The sequence below is a fragment of the Scyliorhinus torazame genome, chromosome 8 (genome assembly GCF_047496885.1).
Source record: "Scyliorhinus torazame isolate Kashiwa2021f chromosome 8, sScyTor2.1, whole genome shotgun sequence".
NCBI classification, from domain to species: domain Eukaryota; kingdom Metazoa; phylum Chordata; class Chondrichthyes; order Carcharhiniformes; family Scyliorhinidae; genus Scyliorhinus; species Scyliorhinus torazame.
Genome location: NC_092714.1, coordinates 112,049,762 through 112,069,084, shown reverse-complemented (window position 1 = coordinate 112,069,084; position 19,323 = coordinate 112,049,762). Strand labels below are relative to the sequence as shown.

At 43.5% G+C, this 19,323-nt stretch overlaps 1 protein-coding gene across 2 annotated transcripts in view; it reads right to left on the bottom strand.

Moving 5' to 3' along the window:
- Positions 1 to 7,192: 7,192 nt before the first annotated feature.
- ltn1 (listerin E3 ubiquitin protein ligase 1) overlaps positions 7,193 to 19,323 on the bottom strand; it is a 268,450-nt gene continuing 256,319 nt past the window's right edge. For both annotated transcript variants that reach the window (XM_072514034.1, XM_072514036.1), the window contains exons 29-30: positions 18,594 to 18,761; positions 7,193 to 11,465 (exon numbers count right to left, since the gene is read on the bottom strand). In XM_072514034.1, coding sequence (XP_072370135.1) covers positions 11,403 to 11,465; positions 18,594 to 18,761 — 231 coding nt within the window. In that variant the 3' untranslated portion in view covers positions 7,193 to 11,402. The remainder of the gene's footprint in view (positions 11,466 to 18,593; positions 18,762 to 19,323) is intronic.

Sequence of the window (19,323 nt, the reverse complement as noted above, 5' to 3'; positions counted from 1 at the left end):
ACTCATGAAGGAGGAACCCCGATCGCTATGGATGTAGGTGGGGAACCCGAACAAGGTGAAAAGAATGTGCAGAACCTTGATGACGGTGTCAGAGGTCATGTCAGGGCATGGGATGGCAAAGGGGAACCTTGAGTACTCGTCAACAATGTTGAGGAAGTACACGTTACGATCAGTGGAGGGGAGGGGCCCTTTGAAATCGACGCTAATGCGCTCAAAGGGAAGAGAGGCCTTTACCAGATGTCCTCTGTCTGGCTGATAGAAGTGTGGTTTGCACTCCGCGCAGACCTGGCAGTCCCTGGTCACGGTCCTGATCTCCTCGATGGAGTAAAGCAGGTTGTGAGCCTTGATAAAATGAAAACAACGGATAACCCCCGGGTGACAGAGGTCATTGTGTAGGGCCCGGAGTCGGTCGACTTGTGCGCTGGCACATGTACCGCCGGATAGGGCATCTGGGGGCTCATTGAGCTTCCCAGGTCGATACAAGATATCGTAATTGTAGGTGGAGAGCTCGATCCTCCACCTTAGAATCTTGTCATTCTTGATCTTGCCCCGCTGTGTGTTATTGAACATGAAGGCAACCGACCGTTGGTCAGTGAGGAGAGTGAATCGCCTGCTGGCCAGGTAATGCCTCCAATGTCGCACAGCTTCTACAATGGCTTGGGCTTCCTTTTCGACGGAGGAGTGTCGAATTTTGGAAGCATGGAGGGTACGGGAGAAGAAAGCCACGAGCCTGCCCGCCTGGTTGAGGGTAGCGGCCAGAGCAAGGTCCGACGCATCGCTCTCCACCTGGAATGGAATGGACCTGTCCACAGCGTGCATTGCGGCTTTGGCAATATCTGCCTTGATTCGGTTGAAGGCCAGGCGGGCCTCAGCAGTCAGGGGAAAAACGATAGATTTAATAAGCGGACAGGCCTTGTCCGCATAATTGGGGACCCACTGGGCATAGTAGGAGAAGAACCCCAGGCATCTTTTCAGGGTCTTGGGGCAGTGGGGGAGGGGGAGTTCCAGGAGGGGGCGCTCCAGGAGGGGGCGCATGCGATTGGGTCGGGCCCTAGGACTCAGTTTTCCACAACGTAGCCAAGGATGGCCAGGCGGGTTGTGCGGAAAACGCATTTTACCTTATTGTAAGTGAGGTTCAGGTGTTTGGCGGTGTAGAGGAAGTGCCGGAGGTTTTCGTCATGGTCCTGCTGGTCATGGCCGCAGATAGTGACATTATCTAAGTACGGGAATGTGGCCCGCAGCCCGTACTGGTCAACCATTCGGTCCATTTCCTGTTGGAAGACCGAGACCCCATTGGTGACGCTGAGGGGAACCCTGAGGAAATGGTAGAGGTGGCCATCTGCCTCGAAGGCAGTGTATTGACGGTCCTCCAGGCGGATAGGGAGCTGGTGGTACGCGGACTTCAAGTCAACTGTGGAGAAGACTCAATACTGCGCAATCTGATTGACCATGTCAGATATGAGGGGAGAGGGTAAGCATCGAGCTGCGTGTACCGGTTGATGGTCTGACTAGTCGATGACCATCCGGTGCTTCTCCCCAGTCTTGATGACCACCACTTGGGCTCTCCAGGGGCTGTTACTAGCCTCAATGACCCCTCTCATAGGAGTTGTTGGACCTCCGGCCTGATAAAGGTCCTATCCCAGGCACTGTATCGCCTGCTCCTAGTAGCGACGGGCTTACAGTCCGGGGTGAGGTTAGCGAAGAGCGAGGGTGGGGCGACCTTAAGCGTCGTGAGGCTACAGACGGTGAAGGGGGCAGGGGTCCGCCGAACTTTAAAGTAAGGCTTTGGAGGTGGCACTGGAAGTCGAGCCCCAGTTAGAGGGCAGCGCAGAGATGGGTAAGGACGTAGAATTTGACGGTAGTGTACTCTACGCCCTGTACAGTAAGGGTTGCGACACAGTACCCCTGGATTTCTACTGCATGTGATCCGGAAGCCAGGGAGATTTTCTGAGTCGCAGGTAAGATTGGGAGGGAGCAGCGCCTTACCGTATCTGGGTGTATGAAGCTGTCTGTGCTCTCGGAGTTGAAAAGGCAGGCCGTCTCGTGCCCATCGATCCGGACGGTATTCGTCGATTTTGTGAGGTGATGAGGTTGGGACAGATCGAGCGTGATGGAGGCAAGCTTTGGAAGGTGATGGGTAGGCCGGTTGGAGGTAGCAGCGGCCAGCGTATGATCGGGTGAGCAGGGCTCCCGGGAGGCTGCGGAGTGGTCCCAAGATGGTGGCTCCCATGGGTCGCGGGTGGCATCGGAGATGGTGTCAAAGATGGCGGCCCCCGTGGGTCACGCGTAGCAGGTGAAGTACAAAATGGCGTTAAAGATGGCGGCCCCCATGGGTCGCACATGGAGGCCGAAATCGAAGATGGCGGCGCCCACTGGTCACACATGGCGGGTGGTGCGGCAGTTGGGGGCGGCCCCGACAGGCAGCAGGCAGCGCTGCTGGGTCTAGAAGCTTTAGGGAGAGATCGGGCCTGGCAGGCTTTCGTAAAGTGGCCCTTCCTCCCACACCCGTTGCAAGTCGCGTTCCGTGCAGGACAGCGTTGTCGGGGATGATTTCCCTGGCTGCAAAAGTAGCACTTGGGGCTTCCGGCGTTGGCAGGCTGCTGCGCAGCACAGGCTTGCGCCGCACCCAGGTCGGATGATGGCGGCGCCCACGAGGTCCACGAGGTGCGCGCGGTCGGAGGTGTAGGCCTCCATTTTCTGGTAGGCCACCTCCAGCGAGTTTGAGAGCTGCACTGTCTCTGGAAGGCAGAGTGTACTCCATTCTAGCAATCGCTGGCGGATGTAGCTCGATTCCATGCCCGCGACATAAGCGTCCCTGATCAACAGCTCCGCTTGTTGGGTAGCCGATACCGCCTGGCAGTCACAGCTCCGGCAGAGTACCCACAAGGCATGCAGGAATTCTGCTAGTGACTCACCAGGGTGTTGTCGTCTCATGGCAAGAAGGTGCCTAGCGTACACCTTGTTCACAGACTTAACATAGTGTCCCTTCAGCAGCATTATCGCCTCCGTATACGAGGGGGCGTCCCTGATGAGAAGAAAGACTTGCGGGCTCACCCAGGCGTGGAGGATCTGCTTCTTTTGGAGGTCGGTGAAGTCTTCGGTGAAGGATCCAAGGTACGCTTTGAAGCAGCTTAGCCAGTGCTCAAAAGTTGCAGTGGCGTCGGCTGCCTGTGGGTCTAGCTCCAGGCAATCAGGCTTAGTGTATTAAATTGATATTCCATCAATGAACACACGACGAGTGGTGAACGTAACTGAGGCTTTAATACACTAAACAGAAAGCCTCCTGGCCTCTGATTCCGAACTGGATCAGAGGCGGAGACCAGCCACCTTTATACATGAGCCCGAGGGGAGAAGCCACAGGCAGAGCCAGCAGGGACGAGTCCAGGCATGTAACAATACAATACAATATAATATAGTGGTTTACCACACCTCCAAATCCAGCAACAACCTGGTAAACCTCCTCTGCACGCTCTCCAAAGCCTCCACATCCTTCTGGTAGTGTGGCGACCAGAATTGTGCGCAATATTCCAAGTGCAGCTTTACCAAGGTTCTATACAACTGTAGCATGACTTGCCAGTTTTTATACTCAATGTCCCGTCCAATGAAGGGAAGCATTTCCAGATGCTTTCTTGACTACCTTGATCACTTGTGTTGCTATTTTCAAAGATCTGTGGACCTACATGCCCAGATCTCTCTGACTTTCTATATTCCTAAGAGTTTTGTCATTTACGGTATATTTCCCCTCTATGTTGTACCTACCAAAATGCATTACCTCACATTTGTCCAATTAAACTCTATTTGCCATTTCTCTGCCCAAGTCTCCAACCTATCTATGTCTTGCAGTATCCTCTGACAATCCTCAACACTATCTGCCACGCCATCAACCTTGGTGTCATCCGCGAACTTACTAATCAGACCAGCTACATTTTTCTTCAAATCATTTATGTATACTACAAACAACAGAGTCCCCAGCACAGATCACTGTCGAACACCACTAGTCACAATCTTCCATTCAGAAAAACACCCTTCTACTGCTACCCTTTGCCTTCTGTGACTGAGTTCTGTATCCATCTTACTACCTCACCTCTGATCCTGTGTGGCATCCCCTTTTGTACCAGTCTGCATGAGGCACTTTGTCAAATGCATTTCTGAAGTCCATGTCCACCGCCCTTCCCTCATCAATCATCTTTACCATCTCAAAAAGCTTGATCAAGTTAGTGAGGCATGACCTCCCCTTCACAAAACCATGCTGTGAGTCCGTTTGTTTCCAAATGGCTATAAATCTTGTCCCTGAGAATTCTCTCCAATAATTTACCTACTACCAATGTGAGGCTCACTGGCCTATAGTTTCCTGGATTATGCCTGCTACCTTTCTTAAACTGCGGTACCACATTAGCTATTCTCCATCCTCTGGGATCTCACCTGTAGTCAATGACGATACAGTCAAGATATCAGTCAAGGAACCAGCAATTTGCTCCCTTGCTTCCCTCAGTGAGTAAATCCCATCCGGCCCAGGAGACTTATCTACCTTAATATCTTTTAAAAGACCCAATTCCTCCTACTTTTCGATGTTAACATGATCCAGACTGTCCACACACCCTATCCAAGAATCATCTTCCACAAAGTCCTTTTCTTTGGTGAACACTGATGCAATGTACTCATTTAGTACCTCGCCTATTTCCTCTAGCTCAACACATAGATTCCCTCCACTGTCCTTAAGTGGTCCAATCCTTTCCCTGGTCATCCTCTTACTTTTTACATATGAATAAAAAGCTTTGGGATTCACCTTAATCCTACTTGCCAAGGACCTTTCATAACCCCTCCTAATTTCCTGCTTTCTTTATACTCAAGGGTTCTGATTGTCCCCACCCTTCTAGAACATACAAAAGTCACCTTTTTCTTTTTGACGAGGTTCACAATATCCCTCGTTATCCAAAACTCCCTAAACTGCCCATACTTATCCTTCGTTCTCAGGAACATGACTTTCCTGAATACTAATCAACTGTTGCTTGAAAGACTCCCAAATGTCCGATGTTGATGTACCATCCAACAGCTGCGCCCAATCTAAATTCCTGTTTAATGTCATTGTAATTTGCCTTTCCCCAGTTTAGCACCTTAAAGCGAGGGTTACCCTCATCCCTATCTAAAAGTACCCTAAAACGTTCGGAATTGTGGTCACTATTCCCAAAATGTTCCCCTACTGAAACCTCAACCATCAGTCCAGGCTCATTCCCCAATACCAGATCCAGTACTGCCCCTTCTCTAGTTGACTATCTACATATTGCCTTCCTGGATACACCTTACAAACTCTGTCCCATCCAAGCCGCTAGCACTGAGTCACAAGTCAATACAGGGGAAATTAAAATCCCCAACAACCCTGTTACTTTTGCATCTATCTAAAATCTCTCTACCTAGCTACTCCTCTATCTCTCGCTGGCAGTTGGGGGGGTCTATAATAAATGCCCAACATTGTGATTGCCCCCTTCCTGTTCCTGAGCTCTACCCAGATTGCCTAATTGTATGAGCCCGCCAAGATGTTCTCCCGCAGTACAGCTATAATATTCTCCTTAACCAGTAATATTAACCCCCCCCCCTTTTACATCCCCCTCTATCTCTCCTGAAGTATCTATATCCTCCAATGTTCAGCTGCCAATCTTGCCCTTCCTTTAACCATGTTTCTGTGATAGCCACAATATCATAATTTCAAGTACTAATAAATGCTCTAAGATCATCTGCCTTATCTGCTATAGTTCTGGCATTGAAACAAATACACTTCAAAGCACTGTGTTTGAGCAGACAGGGTGGTGTTCTTATTTTTGTTCTCTATTTCCACTTCAGTTATTACACCTTCTAAGCTAGCGCTTTGGTTCCCACCCCGTCATACTAGTTTAAATTCTCCCGCATGACTCTAGCAAATCTCCCAGCCAGGAGAGCTGCCAACAACTCTAGGATCCATTTTACTGATAGCGATTGGTGGCATGACAGTGGTTAGCACTGCTGTCTCACAGCTCCAGGGACCCGGGTTCAATTCCAGCCTCGGGTGACTGTATGTGTGGAGTTTGCACTTTCTCCCGTGTCTACATGGGTTTCCTCCCAGTCCAAAGATGTGCAGGTTAGGTGAATTGACCATGCTACAGTGTACCTTAGTGTCCAAAGCTTAGGTGGGGTTATGGAGTTATGGGGACTGTGTGGGTGAGTGGACCCATGTAGGGAAAGGTGCTCTTTCAGAGGATCGATTTAGACTCGATGGGCCAAATAGCCTCCTCTTGCACTGTAGGGATTCTATGATTGCCGCTTCTTTCCAATACAGTATTTCTCTCCATCTCCTTACTTCCTCCTTGTCTACTCTTTAATTCCTTCCCTCTGCATTTCCACCACTTAGTCACTAATTGTTACGTGTACCTCTTTTCTTTTGAACTACTTGCTTAACTCCTGTATCCTTTCATTATACTGTCACTAATCTCACCAACACAACATACATTCCACTCACACCCTACAAGGGCATGAAGACAGGGAACAACCTATCCCGAACTCAATCCATTCACTCTTTTCCGAGCCTTTTCTTGTCAAAATAGGTTTTAATTTCAAAATCCATTGTTTGAAAAAGTCAATTGAGAATGAGGAAAGTAGGGGTCTCTGTTTTGTATGTTACAGCAATTAGTTTTATGTCATGAAAATAGGCAATTTCATGAGGGGTGGCAAATTCAATGTATTTTTTGAACTATTAACTAAAATTAGGATGGAAAATGGAAAAAGACACTTGGTACTTCAACATAATGTTCTTTCTGAAGTTCATAGGAAATGCTACAGCAGGTAGAAACTCAAGACAATGTAATTACCACTCATTTTCACAAAGTGATACATACACACCCTTTCTTTAAATAAAATCCAGTTCATCTTTGTCTAAATAATGCTTTGGAAATTTATCTTCCATTATTTTTTTAAAAATTCAAACAATTGAACAAAGACAGCTAGAAACTAAAGTGGAATATATGTTGCCGATTGCGGCATAGAAATTGACCTTTGAGGCTTTGAATAATCTTTCAAAAAATGGGAGTTGAGCTATAAGCTCTGTATAAAATATAAACTGCAGAGTGGTGTAGGTGGTTGCCATTTTGAAATGTGAAAAAACACCAGAAATTCAATAAATCAATGTGACACATTTTATGGAATGAATACGTTCTACAATAACTTTAAAATCAAAATATTTTATAAACCGTGAAATCATCTTCAGCATCCGACAGAGTTCATTAAATTTATTTTGAGTCACTTTGGCTATGGCATGATGTTAAGGATCACACTCTGGATAAGATTTGATGCTTTTACTTTCGGAATCATCCCTCCACAAGTATCTTCATCTCCATCTATTGAATTGGATATTCTGCATTTTTTGAAATATCTGATGACAATTTGTGCACTAATAGCATCCCACCATTTGAAGACAAAACAAAACATCAAACAGAGCAACATACATATTTCCACTCTTTGGGAGATTTTATCTCCATCTATTCAGCATGAACATGATATTTCAATGGCTTGTTGAGGCATACATCCAAAGTTTGAACTACGTATGTGAGATTCCCAGGTATAACTGCAAAGTTAGGTGTTATTTCTTCACAGGTGCATCTTGATTCATTGGTTATATGAGATCCTAACATGTCCCATACTAACAAGTTGCTTTCTTTGCGTGGGCCACTGGGATGCCTTTTCCACACATTTAAATAGAGAAAATGGAAGACATTATATGCTACATCTTATCAAGCATTACAACTATCATAAACTGGCTTATTCTTGTGTTTAATACTCACGTAGGATCCTCGTTGAATATGTACCACCGGTTTGGAATATTGAACTTACCAAAGAGCCATGTGAGCAAGCTCAAAAGCATTCAGAAGTGAGCACTGAAACTGATCCTAAATAATGTGTACCAAAGCTGCTGTCACAAACAACTGAATATGGGTTCTCTTGCTGAAAGGTGGAAAATGTTGTCTGGACTTCACTAGAAAACTCTTCAATCCCACCTTCCATTGCCACTATCTCTGGCTACAACCACACAAAGGTAAATGTGTGAGGAAGGGCCACTTCCAGCATTTTCGCTTTGGAAACCAATTATTATGATTGATCCACAGCTTTACTCCATCCTCCTCCATCCAACTGTTGTCATGGACATACACAAAAACTCACGCAAGGAACTTGATTTTCAGTATGATTTTACGTTTGAAAATGACCATAGGCTTTAATTTAGTTCTGTTGGCCAAGTGGCTTGACCCGTGAATCCTGTCTTTTCATGGGTATTTCATCAATGTTACCAATGTGGCATAATGGACACTCATTTCTTCTGCTTTTGGATGAAGAATTACTGGAAACTGGTCATTTTGGTATCGAGTCTTTTTGTCGTCCGAGTGACCTTCGTCTTCTGCTGCAACTCCAAACATTTTAGTTCAGAAAAGCAGCTGCACAGACTAGCTATTGCTCTGGATCATTGGTGGACTCAGTTTCTTTTGGCCTACTTAAGAGCATAGACACACATCGCCTTTCTGGTGAAGATGCAACCGTTCTGATGATTTTCAAAGATACATTCTAATGCATGCTTCTCAAGATCAAGCTAGTGGCTGTTCCCTGTTCTCATGACACATTGTCTTGGCCGCATTCAGTCTTGGGCAGACTCCTTCTTCTATTCTTGCATCAGTGTTTCACTAACACAGAGTTCCCTCGCCATAGCAGTTATTTGATGAGTTAACAAATGTTACAACTTTTAGCTTGAAACCAGCTACATACTGTATTCTTTTGCCAGAGGACCCATTTCTGTTCATCACTTGCCATGTAGTCTGCTCTATGTGGGCATGTCTTAAACTCGCTTGCATCTTTTTGACGACACAGCCTGCATTGCCTACACCATCCCATGCACTGATTTACAAGGGGCGTAAAGCATGTATTTCTTAGGTGAACAATCGAGGCCGATTCCTAATGTAAGTATAGCATTTCTTGCAGAATAATGGGGCGGTCCTATATGTCGGTTGACTTATACACTGTGATCTATGGTAAATGAATGTAAGTTGTTTCCTTTCCCATTAGACTGCAGTAAAACTTTCCTTATATTAATGGAACATTTACTATAGTGTCTTAATTCCAGGTAACAATTGTGATTTATTTGGAATATTTTATTAGATCTATTGTTAAATGATTTCAGAGTAAATAACTACCATACAATGTATTAGTCCCTCAACATAAATATTTGAGTAACATTACAGAGCTTTATCTGACTTCCCAATAAGTATCCAGCGTTACAAGTTTGTACTAATAGCTTTTATGAAGTCAGGTCCATCTGAATTAGTTTTGTTTGATCACACTCTAAAATTTTAAACTTTAGTCACATCCTCACTTAATATTCACGTATTTACTTATTGTAATTAATATTTCAATCATATCACAAAGATCAGTTCAAGCACAATGCAATGCTTTACATCACAAAAGCTTCTGGTCCTGAGCCCAGACAACCATCCATCCAGCTCTCCTTTTCCAGCAAGGACCAGAAATTTGGCTCAGCACTGGGAACACAGAGGTTAGCTACAGTGTCTCATGGGAAATTTCATGGGAGCTTGGATGCCCAATTCACAAATTTTAAATTGGCAAATACTATGTCAGCTTGGCTCTGTTGATACTCTCCAGATATTTGTGTCAGAAAATTGTGTATTCCAGTCCAGGCCAAGACTTGGGCACACAATCTAGGCCAACCTTTCAAAGTAATTATGAGCAATGCTGCATTGTTGCAAGTTACGTCCTTTAGAGCAGATATTAAAAGATGAGATGTTAAAACTGTGGCTGGAGGTACTCGAAAGAGGAGTTGAGAATCCTCCTAGTGTTTAGGTCAGCATTTCCCCCTCAACTGTTGCCAATATAACAAGGGAACTGGACAGAGGAACTTTGCCATGTACAAATTGCCTGCCAAATTGCCAACATAACAAGTCATTACATTCGGAAGTAATTCCTTATCTGTGAAATATTTTGGAATATATGAGATTTGAAAAGCGCTAGCTAAATTCAGCTTTTGATTCTAAAATCCCATAATTATCCTAAGGAATTAAGTTTTAAAGTTTTTTCCATGGGATTTCAATGCATTGTCACTTAATGCATGCATCTGACATTTCTCTCTCTATGCTAGGTGAAATGCTAATGCATTTAAAAGTAAAGGAGTTAGCATTTCTGCTGAAATAGCAGAGGAATTTTAGATGAAAGTCTTAAGCATACATAGCCTCACACGGCATGGCATATTTTAGGGCCAGGTTTTACCTGCAGCCTTGTGGAATAGGGGATTGCACAGCACTTGTAAAATAGTAGTCCTACATACAAACAGGTTATCATGGTGGTACAGATTCCAATTGACATTTTCACTGCTTGTTCCGGTGGAAAAAGGCTGGACAGTTTGTTCAGCAGTAATCAAGTCTAGAAATTGATGGTCATTATAATTTTAGTTATGAACGCCACTCTATACAGGTGACTATTGAACGAGATTGATTAGAGCCTTAAAACTATAGGTAGGGGGCTGGTTTAGCTCAGTTGGCTAGACAGCTGGTTCGTGATGCAGAGCGAGGCCAGCAACATGGGTTCATTTCCTGTACCAGTTGAGGTAATTCATGAAGGCCCCACCTTCTCAACCTTGCCCCTCGCCCGAGGTGTGGTGATCCTCAGGTTAAATCATCACCAGTCAGCTCTCCCCTGAAAGGGGAAAGCAGCCTATGGTCATCTGGGATTATGGCGACTTTAACTTTACCTAAAACTATAGGTAAAACAAAATTGACTGACGCAGGAATTACTCATTTCATTATACAGTCCATTATTTAGAATTTTACTACTGAACAAGATTCATGTCACAGACTATGTTATATTACAAGAAAATTAACAGGAGTGATTTTAAAACTATCTTGCTTTATTGGGTGGTGTGAAGGGTTGCATGTTTTGACAATATATGGAGTACACACCAGACACTATGGGAGGAGAAAAAAGGAGAGTCATTATAAGTCACTCTCAATCATTTATTTCCCAGTAGCTGATCCACAATAGCATCAATGGAGACACAGAAGCAAGTTGCCGCACAGATTGGAGCATGCGGTGGTTAAAGAGGGGCTTTGATCTTAGTGCAGGGAGGGGAAACAATTATATTTACTGCCATTCATTTCATTGATAAATTTAATTATGGAAAATTGCTGATGCTTTTTATTGAATGTTGATACAAATAGTCCAAGATTACAGTTTTGTATTAGAGGCTAATAAAAATAATTTCTGCTGTTATATTCAAATATTGCCAGTTTCTGACCAGCATAAAAGCCCTTGATTGATGCACAAACTACAATTCTCTTAGACTCCACTACACAGTGGCAATATGACAGTAAAGCCAAACTGTCTCAAAAGAACGTTTCTCGACATAATGGGCACGAAGACTTGTTGCTGGAAGTAAACCATCGGTACTGTAAACATAAAAAAATTCAAACGTTAGCAAATGTTTAATACTGTAATAAAAATTAAAAAACATTGCCAGAGATTTACTCTGAACGTAAAAGCAAGTCTATTGCATGTAAAACAAGTCTATTGCATGTAAACAAGTATGTTGCAAGTAAAACAAGTATATTGCACGTAAACAAGTATATTGCATGTAAACAAGTATATTGCATGTAAACAAGTATATTGCATGTAAACAAGTATATTGCATGTAAAAACACATTCAAATTCTTCCTCTTTTTTTAATCTTTAATTGAAAATAGAAGTTAACTCAATCAAGAGCAAGAATTGTCCATACACGAAAATTCTGAATGTTCTCAGCAAAGTGGAGTTCAAAAGATGGAATTAACTCATGCTGGTGGTCGCTGCATACATATAGTTCCTTCAGTGGCAGATAATGTTCATAGATATTGAATGTTTCCTCGTAAAGGAAACATTTTGTAGAAGGTGGAAAGTAAGAATGACCTAAGATAAATAGTCCAATGTGTTCTTGCTCAATTATTATCCGGTGTTAGGAAAACAAAGGTAGTTTTAAGTGATTTATATTTGTATTGGTAAATGTTAGAAATAAAGTAAAGTTGATTTAATTTAATGTTTTTGTGCCTGGAACGGTAAAGCCTTCAATTAGATTCGTGCTGGACAAAGGTGTTTTTATGTTTGAGGGTTGCTTAAGTTCCAACTGTGATTATATTGCACTGAGAGGGAGTTACAGCGTGAAGAATAAATAAACTAGCAGTAGATTCATAGCAACTTGGGGCCTTGCAAGATAGAAAAGCTCTAAGTTTTAGTTTGAGCTGGATATATTGAAATTGAAGGAGGACACCAGGGAGTGACCATCAGGAGAAAAACTGGACAGGAGGGAAGCTGCAAAGATACAGGTTTCCCCAAAAAAGTTACTGTCTAGCTAACCAGAGAATTGGGATAGAAAGAATGCCTTATGATGACTCAAGGTATTGTTCAGAAGAATTCAAGGAAGAGTAAACAAAATGTTCTGAGTTAAATAGACAATTGCAGTGATCAGATTTAAAGTGGGAAAGCAGACTTCAGAGATAAATCAAAAGTTTGATGGCATTTTAATAGTCTGGGAATCAGGAGTTATAGCCATTGTGAACAGTTTGTACAGCAGTCAAGCCAAAGACATCCTGATGGTGTAAACCTTGGATACTGGATCCTCTGTTAAAAGTAGAGTGGGAACTATATTTGAAAGAGTCACTTGGAAAACCTGACTGGATTTCAGAATACAAATCACTAATACAAAGCATGATTGTGAAAGAAGATTTTGAAGCATATTTGGGAGTGGTGTTTGGAAATTCCCATGTGACAATCATCAGGGCGAATTCGGAAGGGAAATCCATAAACACTAACTTAGGTTCAGAGTGGTATGTGTATTTGACCACAGCCAATCTGCCAATGTGTGATTAAAGGGACTTTGTGTTACTGAGACCATTGTAGCTTAAGATGTATTTTGTAATCCCCATTAATCTTAAAATCTGTGTGCATTTGTTAAACTGAGGGCGAGTAACGCAGTATTGTATAATAATCCCATTGTTCTTGTTTGATAAATGTTTTCTTTCTTATTGTTAAAACTAATTAATAACTCTGTTCCTCCACGTTACATATAAAGGTAAAAGTTACGGTCTTTTGAGCCAGGGATCTTCCCGTCAAGTTATAATACTAACTCAGATCGTAACACCAGATTTTAGTGATACTTGTCAGAGTTTGAAAATTTCAACCTCATTGTAGAAATCAGTATAATTTTATTAATTTGCTGCAGTATTCCAATTTGAAAAAATTATTTTAGCATTATATGGAATAGTATCAATCAGCTGTGATAATGAATATTACTCACTGATTTTTATAGGATGTGCACTTTGTAGACAAAACAGTTAGAAAAGTGAAATGGACTTGGTTATATTTCAAAACTGTTTCAGAAAATAAGATTAGAAAACAGAAATGAAGACAAATCTACGAAGAAAAGGATAGAAGGACAAAAGGTAACATAAATTCCATGGGACGTTAGGAAACTATAATAATTCATTAGTAACATTCATCATGTTTAAGGAACAATTGGAGCTCCTCAAGGCTTAACATTTATACACTATTTACATTTTGCACAACACTTCCTTATGGGAGAAAAAGTTAATTTTTCTGTAATTAGTTGGGCATACAGCTGAATTAATGCAGTAGCAGAGCTATGCAATGAAATGATAGCTTTAACCCTCACTATTTTAATATTCATAAGGTATAATGATGCAATGGCATAAATTAATGCCCCTTTTACTTTAATCTTGATTCTGACTAACTTCTTGATGCAGCTAAAAAATTAACCTTAAAATTGAGATCATCATTCACCTTCCAAAACAATAGCCAAGATCAGAGTACAATCCAGAGTCATTTGGTATCAGAACCTTTAATTTTTTTTTATACCTTTACAAAGCCAGAGCTCAGAGTGTGGACAGGGAAACCCCCCCAATCCAGCTCCCTGCCCGCTCCAAAAACCAACTCAAACTGAATCCAATTCACGGTCCCCACAAGAGAGACATACCAGATCCAGGCATTACACCTGACCTCATGCTCACCTTAGTCAAAAGGCAGAGAAGTGATGATATCAGAACATTTTACCTATGCAAAAATGTCAAAGGATTGACTTAAAGGATTGATTAATGGTGTGGACAAGTTCAAACAGGCAAACAAAATTAAATTTATTGAGAATTTCTCTCATCTCCAAAACAGGTGATGGAGCAAAGAGGAAGAAGAAATAAGTAGAAGATTTTGTGTCGATGAAGATGAATTAGATGGAAAAAATACATTAAAATTTTTAAAATTAGGGCAAGTATATGATGGAGATAGGGGACAACGTGGTGCAAGGTTTTTAGTCTTCGTCTTAATTAAAATTGCAATTTAAATGTTTATTTTAGTTAAAATAAAGTGATAGTCGTTTAATGATAAAACTACTGATGCTATTTAAGTAGCTTTATTTTTGTAATATACTAGTGTGTGAACTGAAAGCTTATAAAGCTCATCAGCCCAGCAAGGAGTCCCAGGATTTTAGCCCAGTGATCATGATGAAACCACAATATATTTCCAAGTCAGAATGAGGTGTGCCTTGGAGGGGAACCTCCAGGTGGCGGTGTTCCCATGCATCTGTTGCCCTCGTCCTTCTAGATGGTAGAGGTTGTGGAATTGGAAGGTGCTGTTGGTGAGTTCCTGCATCTTTAAATGGTACACCATGCTACCACTGCACATCAGTGATGGAGGAAGTGAATGTTTGTCGATGGGGTGTCAATCAAGCAGGCAGCTTTATCCGATATGATGTCAAGCTTATTGAGTGCAGTTGGAAGTGCACTCATCCAGGTAAGTGGAGAGTATTCCTGATCTGTGCCTTGTAGCTGATGGACAGGCTTTGGAAAGTCAGGAGGCGAGTTGCCCGCTGCAGGATTCCTAGCCTCTGATCTGCGCTTGTAGCAACGATATTTACATGGTTAGTTCAGTTAAGTTTCTGGTCAATGGTAAATCTCAGAATGTTGATATGAATGTTAAATTACAGGACGGTAGCACAGTGGTGAGCACCTTGGCTTCACAGCACCAGGGACCTGGGTTTGATTCCCAGCCTGGGCCACTGTCTGTGCGGTCTCCCCGTGTCTGTGTGGGTTTCCTCCGGGTGCTCCGGTTTCCTCTCACAAGTCCCAAAAGACGTGCTTGTTAGGTGAATTGGACATTCTGAATTCTCCATCAGTGTACTCGATCATGCGGCGTTGTGTAGCAACTAAGGGATTTTCACAGTACTCATTACAGTGTTAATATAAGCCTACTTGTGACACAAATTATTTTTTAAAAATAAATTTAGAGTACCCAATTATTTCCCCCCCCCCCAATTAATGGGGCAATTTAGCGTGGCCAATTTACCTACCCTGTACATCTTTGGGTTGTGGGGGTGAAACCCACGCAGACACGGGGAGAATGTGCAAACTCCATACAGATAGTGACCCGGGGCCAGGATCGAACCTGGGTCCTCAGAGCCATAGTGCTAACCACTGTGCCACCGTGCCGCCCTACTTGTGACACTATTTATTAATAAAGATTAAATGAAAAGTTATCTATAAATACCACTGTTAAAAAATAGCTTTGCACTTCCATTTCTGCTATGCTCCTTAATGCTTCAAGCTGACAATTTCTTGTGAGGGAAAAGTAAACTGAATAAAAGTGTAGTTTTAAAAGCTCAAGAGAGTGGGTTTCACAATAGCATACAGTCAGGTGGTGAAATTTATGTTTAAGAGTGAAAAAAAAACTGGATAAATTTCAAAATCCAACTGGTTCACTCGTAGCCTTCAAGAAAGGGAATCTGCCTCCCAGGGGTGATAGAGGAAGACCAGACTGGGTTTGTTAAAGGCAGACAACTCAATACCAATGTCCGGAGACTTTTGAATATTATTATGATGCCCTCAAATGGAGGGGAGGCGGAGGTGGTAACAGCGATGAACGCAGAGAAAGCCTTTGACCGGGTGGAGTGGGAGTACCTGTGGGAAACGCTGGGGAGGTTCGGGTTTGGTGAGGGTTTTATTGGCTGGGTGAAATTGCTGTCCCAGGCACCTGTAGCAAGTGTATGTACAAACCAGCGGAGGTCGGGGTACTTCGAGCTTCGCCGGGGAACGAGGCAGGGGTGTCCCCTCTCCCCGTTACTATTTGCCCGAGCTAATAGAACCGCTAGCTATGGCGCTGAGAGCCTAGAGGAACTGGCGGGCACTGGTTCGTGGGGGGTGGAAGGAACATCAGGTCTCGCTATACACAGATGATTTGCTCCTGTACATTTTAGACCCTGTGGAGGGGATGGGGGAGGTTCTGCGGATCCTGAGGGATTCTGGTAGTTTTTCAGGGTACAAACTGAACATGGGAAAGAGCGAGTTGGCGTGATCCAGGCCAAGGGGCAGGAGGAGAAACTGAAAGAGCTGCCGCTCAGGATGGTAGAGAAAAGTTTTCGTTACCTGGGTATACAGATGGCCAGGAAATGGGATGCCCTGAACAGGCTCAACCTGACCTGGTTCGTGGAGCAAATGGAAGGGGACTTTAAAAGGTGGGACATGCTCTCGCTGTCACTGGCAGGGAGGGTGCAGACCATGAAAATGACTGTCCTCCCCAGATTTTTGTTTGTCTTTCAGTGCCTTCCCATCTTCATCCCTAAGGCCTTTTATAAGCGGGTGAGTAGAATCATTTTAGGCTTTGTGTGGGCGAATAAGACCCCGCGAGTAAGGAGATCGCTGTTGGAGCGCAGTCGGGGGGGGGGGGGGGGGGGGGGGGTTGGCGTTGCCGAACTTTCGCAACTACTACTGGGCGGCCAATATAGCTATGATTATGAAGTGGGCGATGGGGGGTGCATGGCGTGGGAGCAGCTGGAGGCGGCGTCATGTAAAGGTACTAGTCTGGGCTCCTTTGCCGTTCTCGCCGACCCGTTATTCCATAAGTACGGTGGTGGTGGCGACACTGCGGATCTGGGGACAGTGGAGGAGGTACAAGAAGGCGGAGGGAGCGTCGGTCTGGACCTCGATATGTAACAACCACAGGTTTGTCCCGGGTAGGATGGATGGTGGGTTCCAGAGCTGGCAGAGGGCAGGCATCAGAAGGATGGAAGATCTGTTCATAGACGGAAGCTTTCCCAGTTTGAAGGCGCTAGAGGACAAATTTAATCTGCCGCCGAGAAACGCCTTAAAATATCCGCAAGTACGAGCCTTCCGGAAAAAACAGGTAGTGGCCTTTCCGACACTGCCGCCACTGAGGATACAGGACAGGGTGGTCTCCGGCACCTGGGTGGGGGAGGGGAAGGTGTTGGATATCTACCAGGAACTACAGGAGGCGGAGGAAACCCCGGTGGAGAAGCTCAAGGGCAAGTGGGAGGAGGAGCTAGGTGAGGAGTTGGAAGCGGGTCTGTGGGCAGAGGTCCTGGGCAGGGTTAATTCCTCCTCATCATGTGCCAGGCTCAGTCTAATTCAATTTAAGGTGGTCCACCGGGCACACATGATGGCAGCAAGAATGAGCAAGTTTTTGGGGTAGAAGACAGATGTATGAGGTGCAAGGGCAGCCCTGCAAACTATGTCCACATGTTTTGGGAATGCCCGGAGCTAGAGATTTCTGGCAAGGGTTCGCGAGGGCAATGTCCAAGGTGCTTAACACACGGGTGGTGCAGAGTCCAGAGATAGCGATCTTTGGAGTGTCAGAAGACCCGGGAGTTCAGGGGGCGAAAGAGGCCGACGTCTTGGCCTTTGCCTCCCTAGTAGCCCGGAGACGGATGTTATTAATGTGGAGGGACTGGAAGCCCCCCCCGAGTGTAGAGACTTGGGTTAACGACATGGCTGGGTTTCTCAGCCTCAAGAAAATAAAGTTTGTCTTAAGAGGGTCTACGCTAGGGTTCTCTCGGAGGTGGCAGCCATTCGTCGACTTTCTTGGGGAAAATTAAAATGTCAGCAGCAGCAATCCGTAGGGGGGTTGTGGGTGAGTACTTCATTGGGATGGTGTGAGAAGACTGAGTCGCGTGGTGTAATGTCCATTTAATTGTTATTGTATATTCTCTTTTTGCACTATGCTAATGTTCACTCTAGTTTGTTTTGCTATTATTGTTACTACTATTTTATTATGAAAAATTCTGCAAAACCTTAATAAAACTACTTTTTTTTAAAAAAAGAAAGGGAATCTGCCACCCGTACCTGGTCTTGTCCACACAGGACTCGAGTCCCATATGCTGGTTGCCTCTTAATGAAATCAAAGGCAACAAGGATGAACGATATATGTTGTTCTTTGAGTCCTGACAACCAATGTAAAAATAAATTCTCATGCTCTACTCTATTGTTTCCTACCTTCTCAACCCTTCATAGCAAACATCAGTAACAAAACAAATAATCTTGTTCGTGTTTGAGATGCAATTCATAAAAACATTTGAAGATCTTTCATTGTCCATTTTCCTCCTGATACCAATATGGAATCTACAACTTTTAAACATAGCTTCAGGGGCTAAATGCCCAGAAATCAAAATGGATTTGCTTATTTAATCTGCTGACTGGCGTTGTTTGACAATTCTAAAAGTTGTTTTTCTGGTGTAAACGTCTTACCAAGCAGGCGGAGTGGAACTTTTTCTTGCAGGTTCTGCAGGCTTTCTTTGGAAGCGAATAGTTAGAACCGTGAATTACTGAAAAACAGATCATGCATTCTTCAGTTCCTTCAAACCGTTTATCCACATTGCTCTTCCACAATGCAAGGCCTTCCATGATGCTGCCGTTCTGTAAAAAGAGCAACATGAAGTACTAAAATGCGCAGTTAATTCCAAATGTTACCAGAACTACAATAATTTTAATTTATATTTAAGTTTTTAAACCATTTTAAATAGCTACATCAACTGAAAAGTAATCATTAATACAAATAATTACTACCCAGGTTGATACATAATAGATAAATGATTTAATTAATTGGGAATTGTCTCACGTTGATCAAATCTTGCCTTCATTTGCCAGTCAGTTTGAACTGCCCCAACTAAACTAGACAGAAAAATACATGAAATAAAACTAGAAATTGTAAAACTTCCTCATGAGAATGGATGTGGCTCAGGTGCCTGGGTAAAAAAGTTAAAAATAGGAATCCCGAAACTGACCCATCTACGTCTGATTTTAATTGAATGGGAATAGATGAATGGGTGTTGATGTGGGGGTGGTTGACCAACCTGCTTCAAGAAAATGAGTTAGTATTTTTAATATTATAATGAGGATACAGCATTTTGAATTTAATAGTGGACGGCTGGGATTCCTGAGCCTCGGGAAACATACTATAATATTCAATGTAGATTTT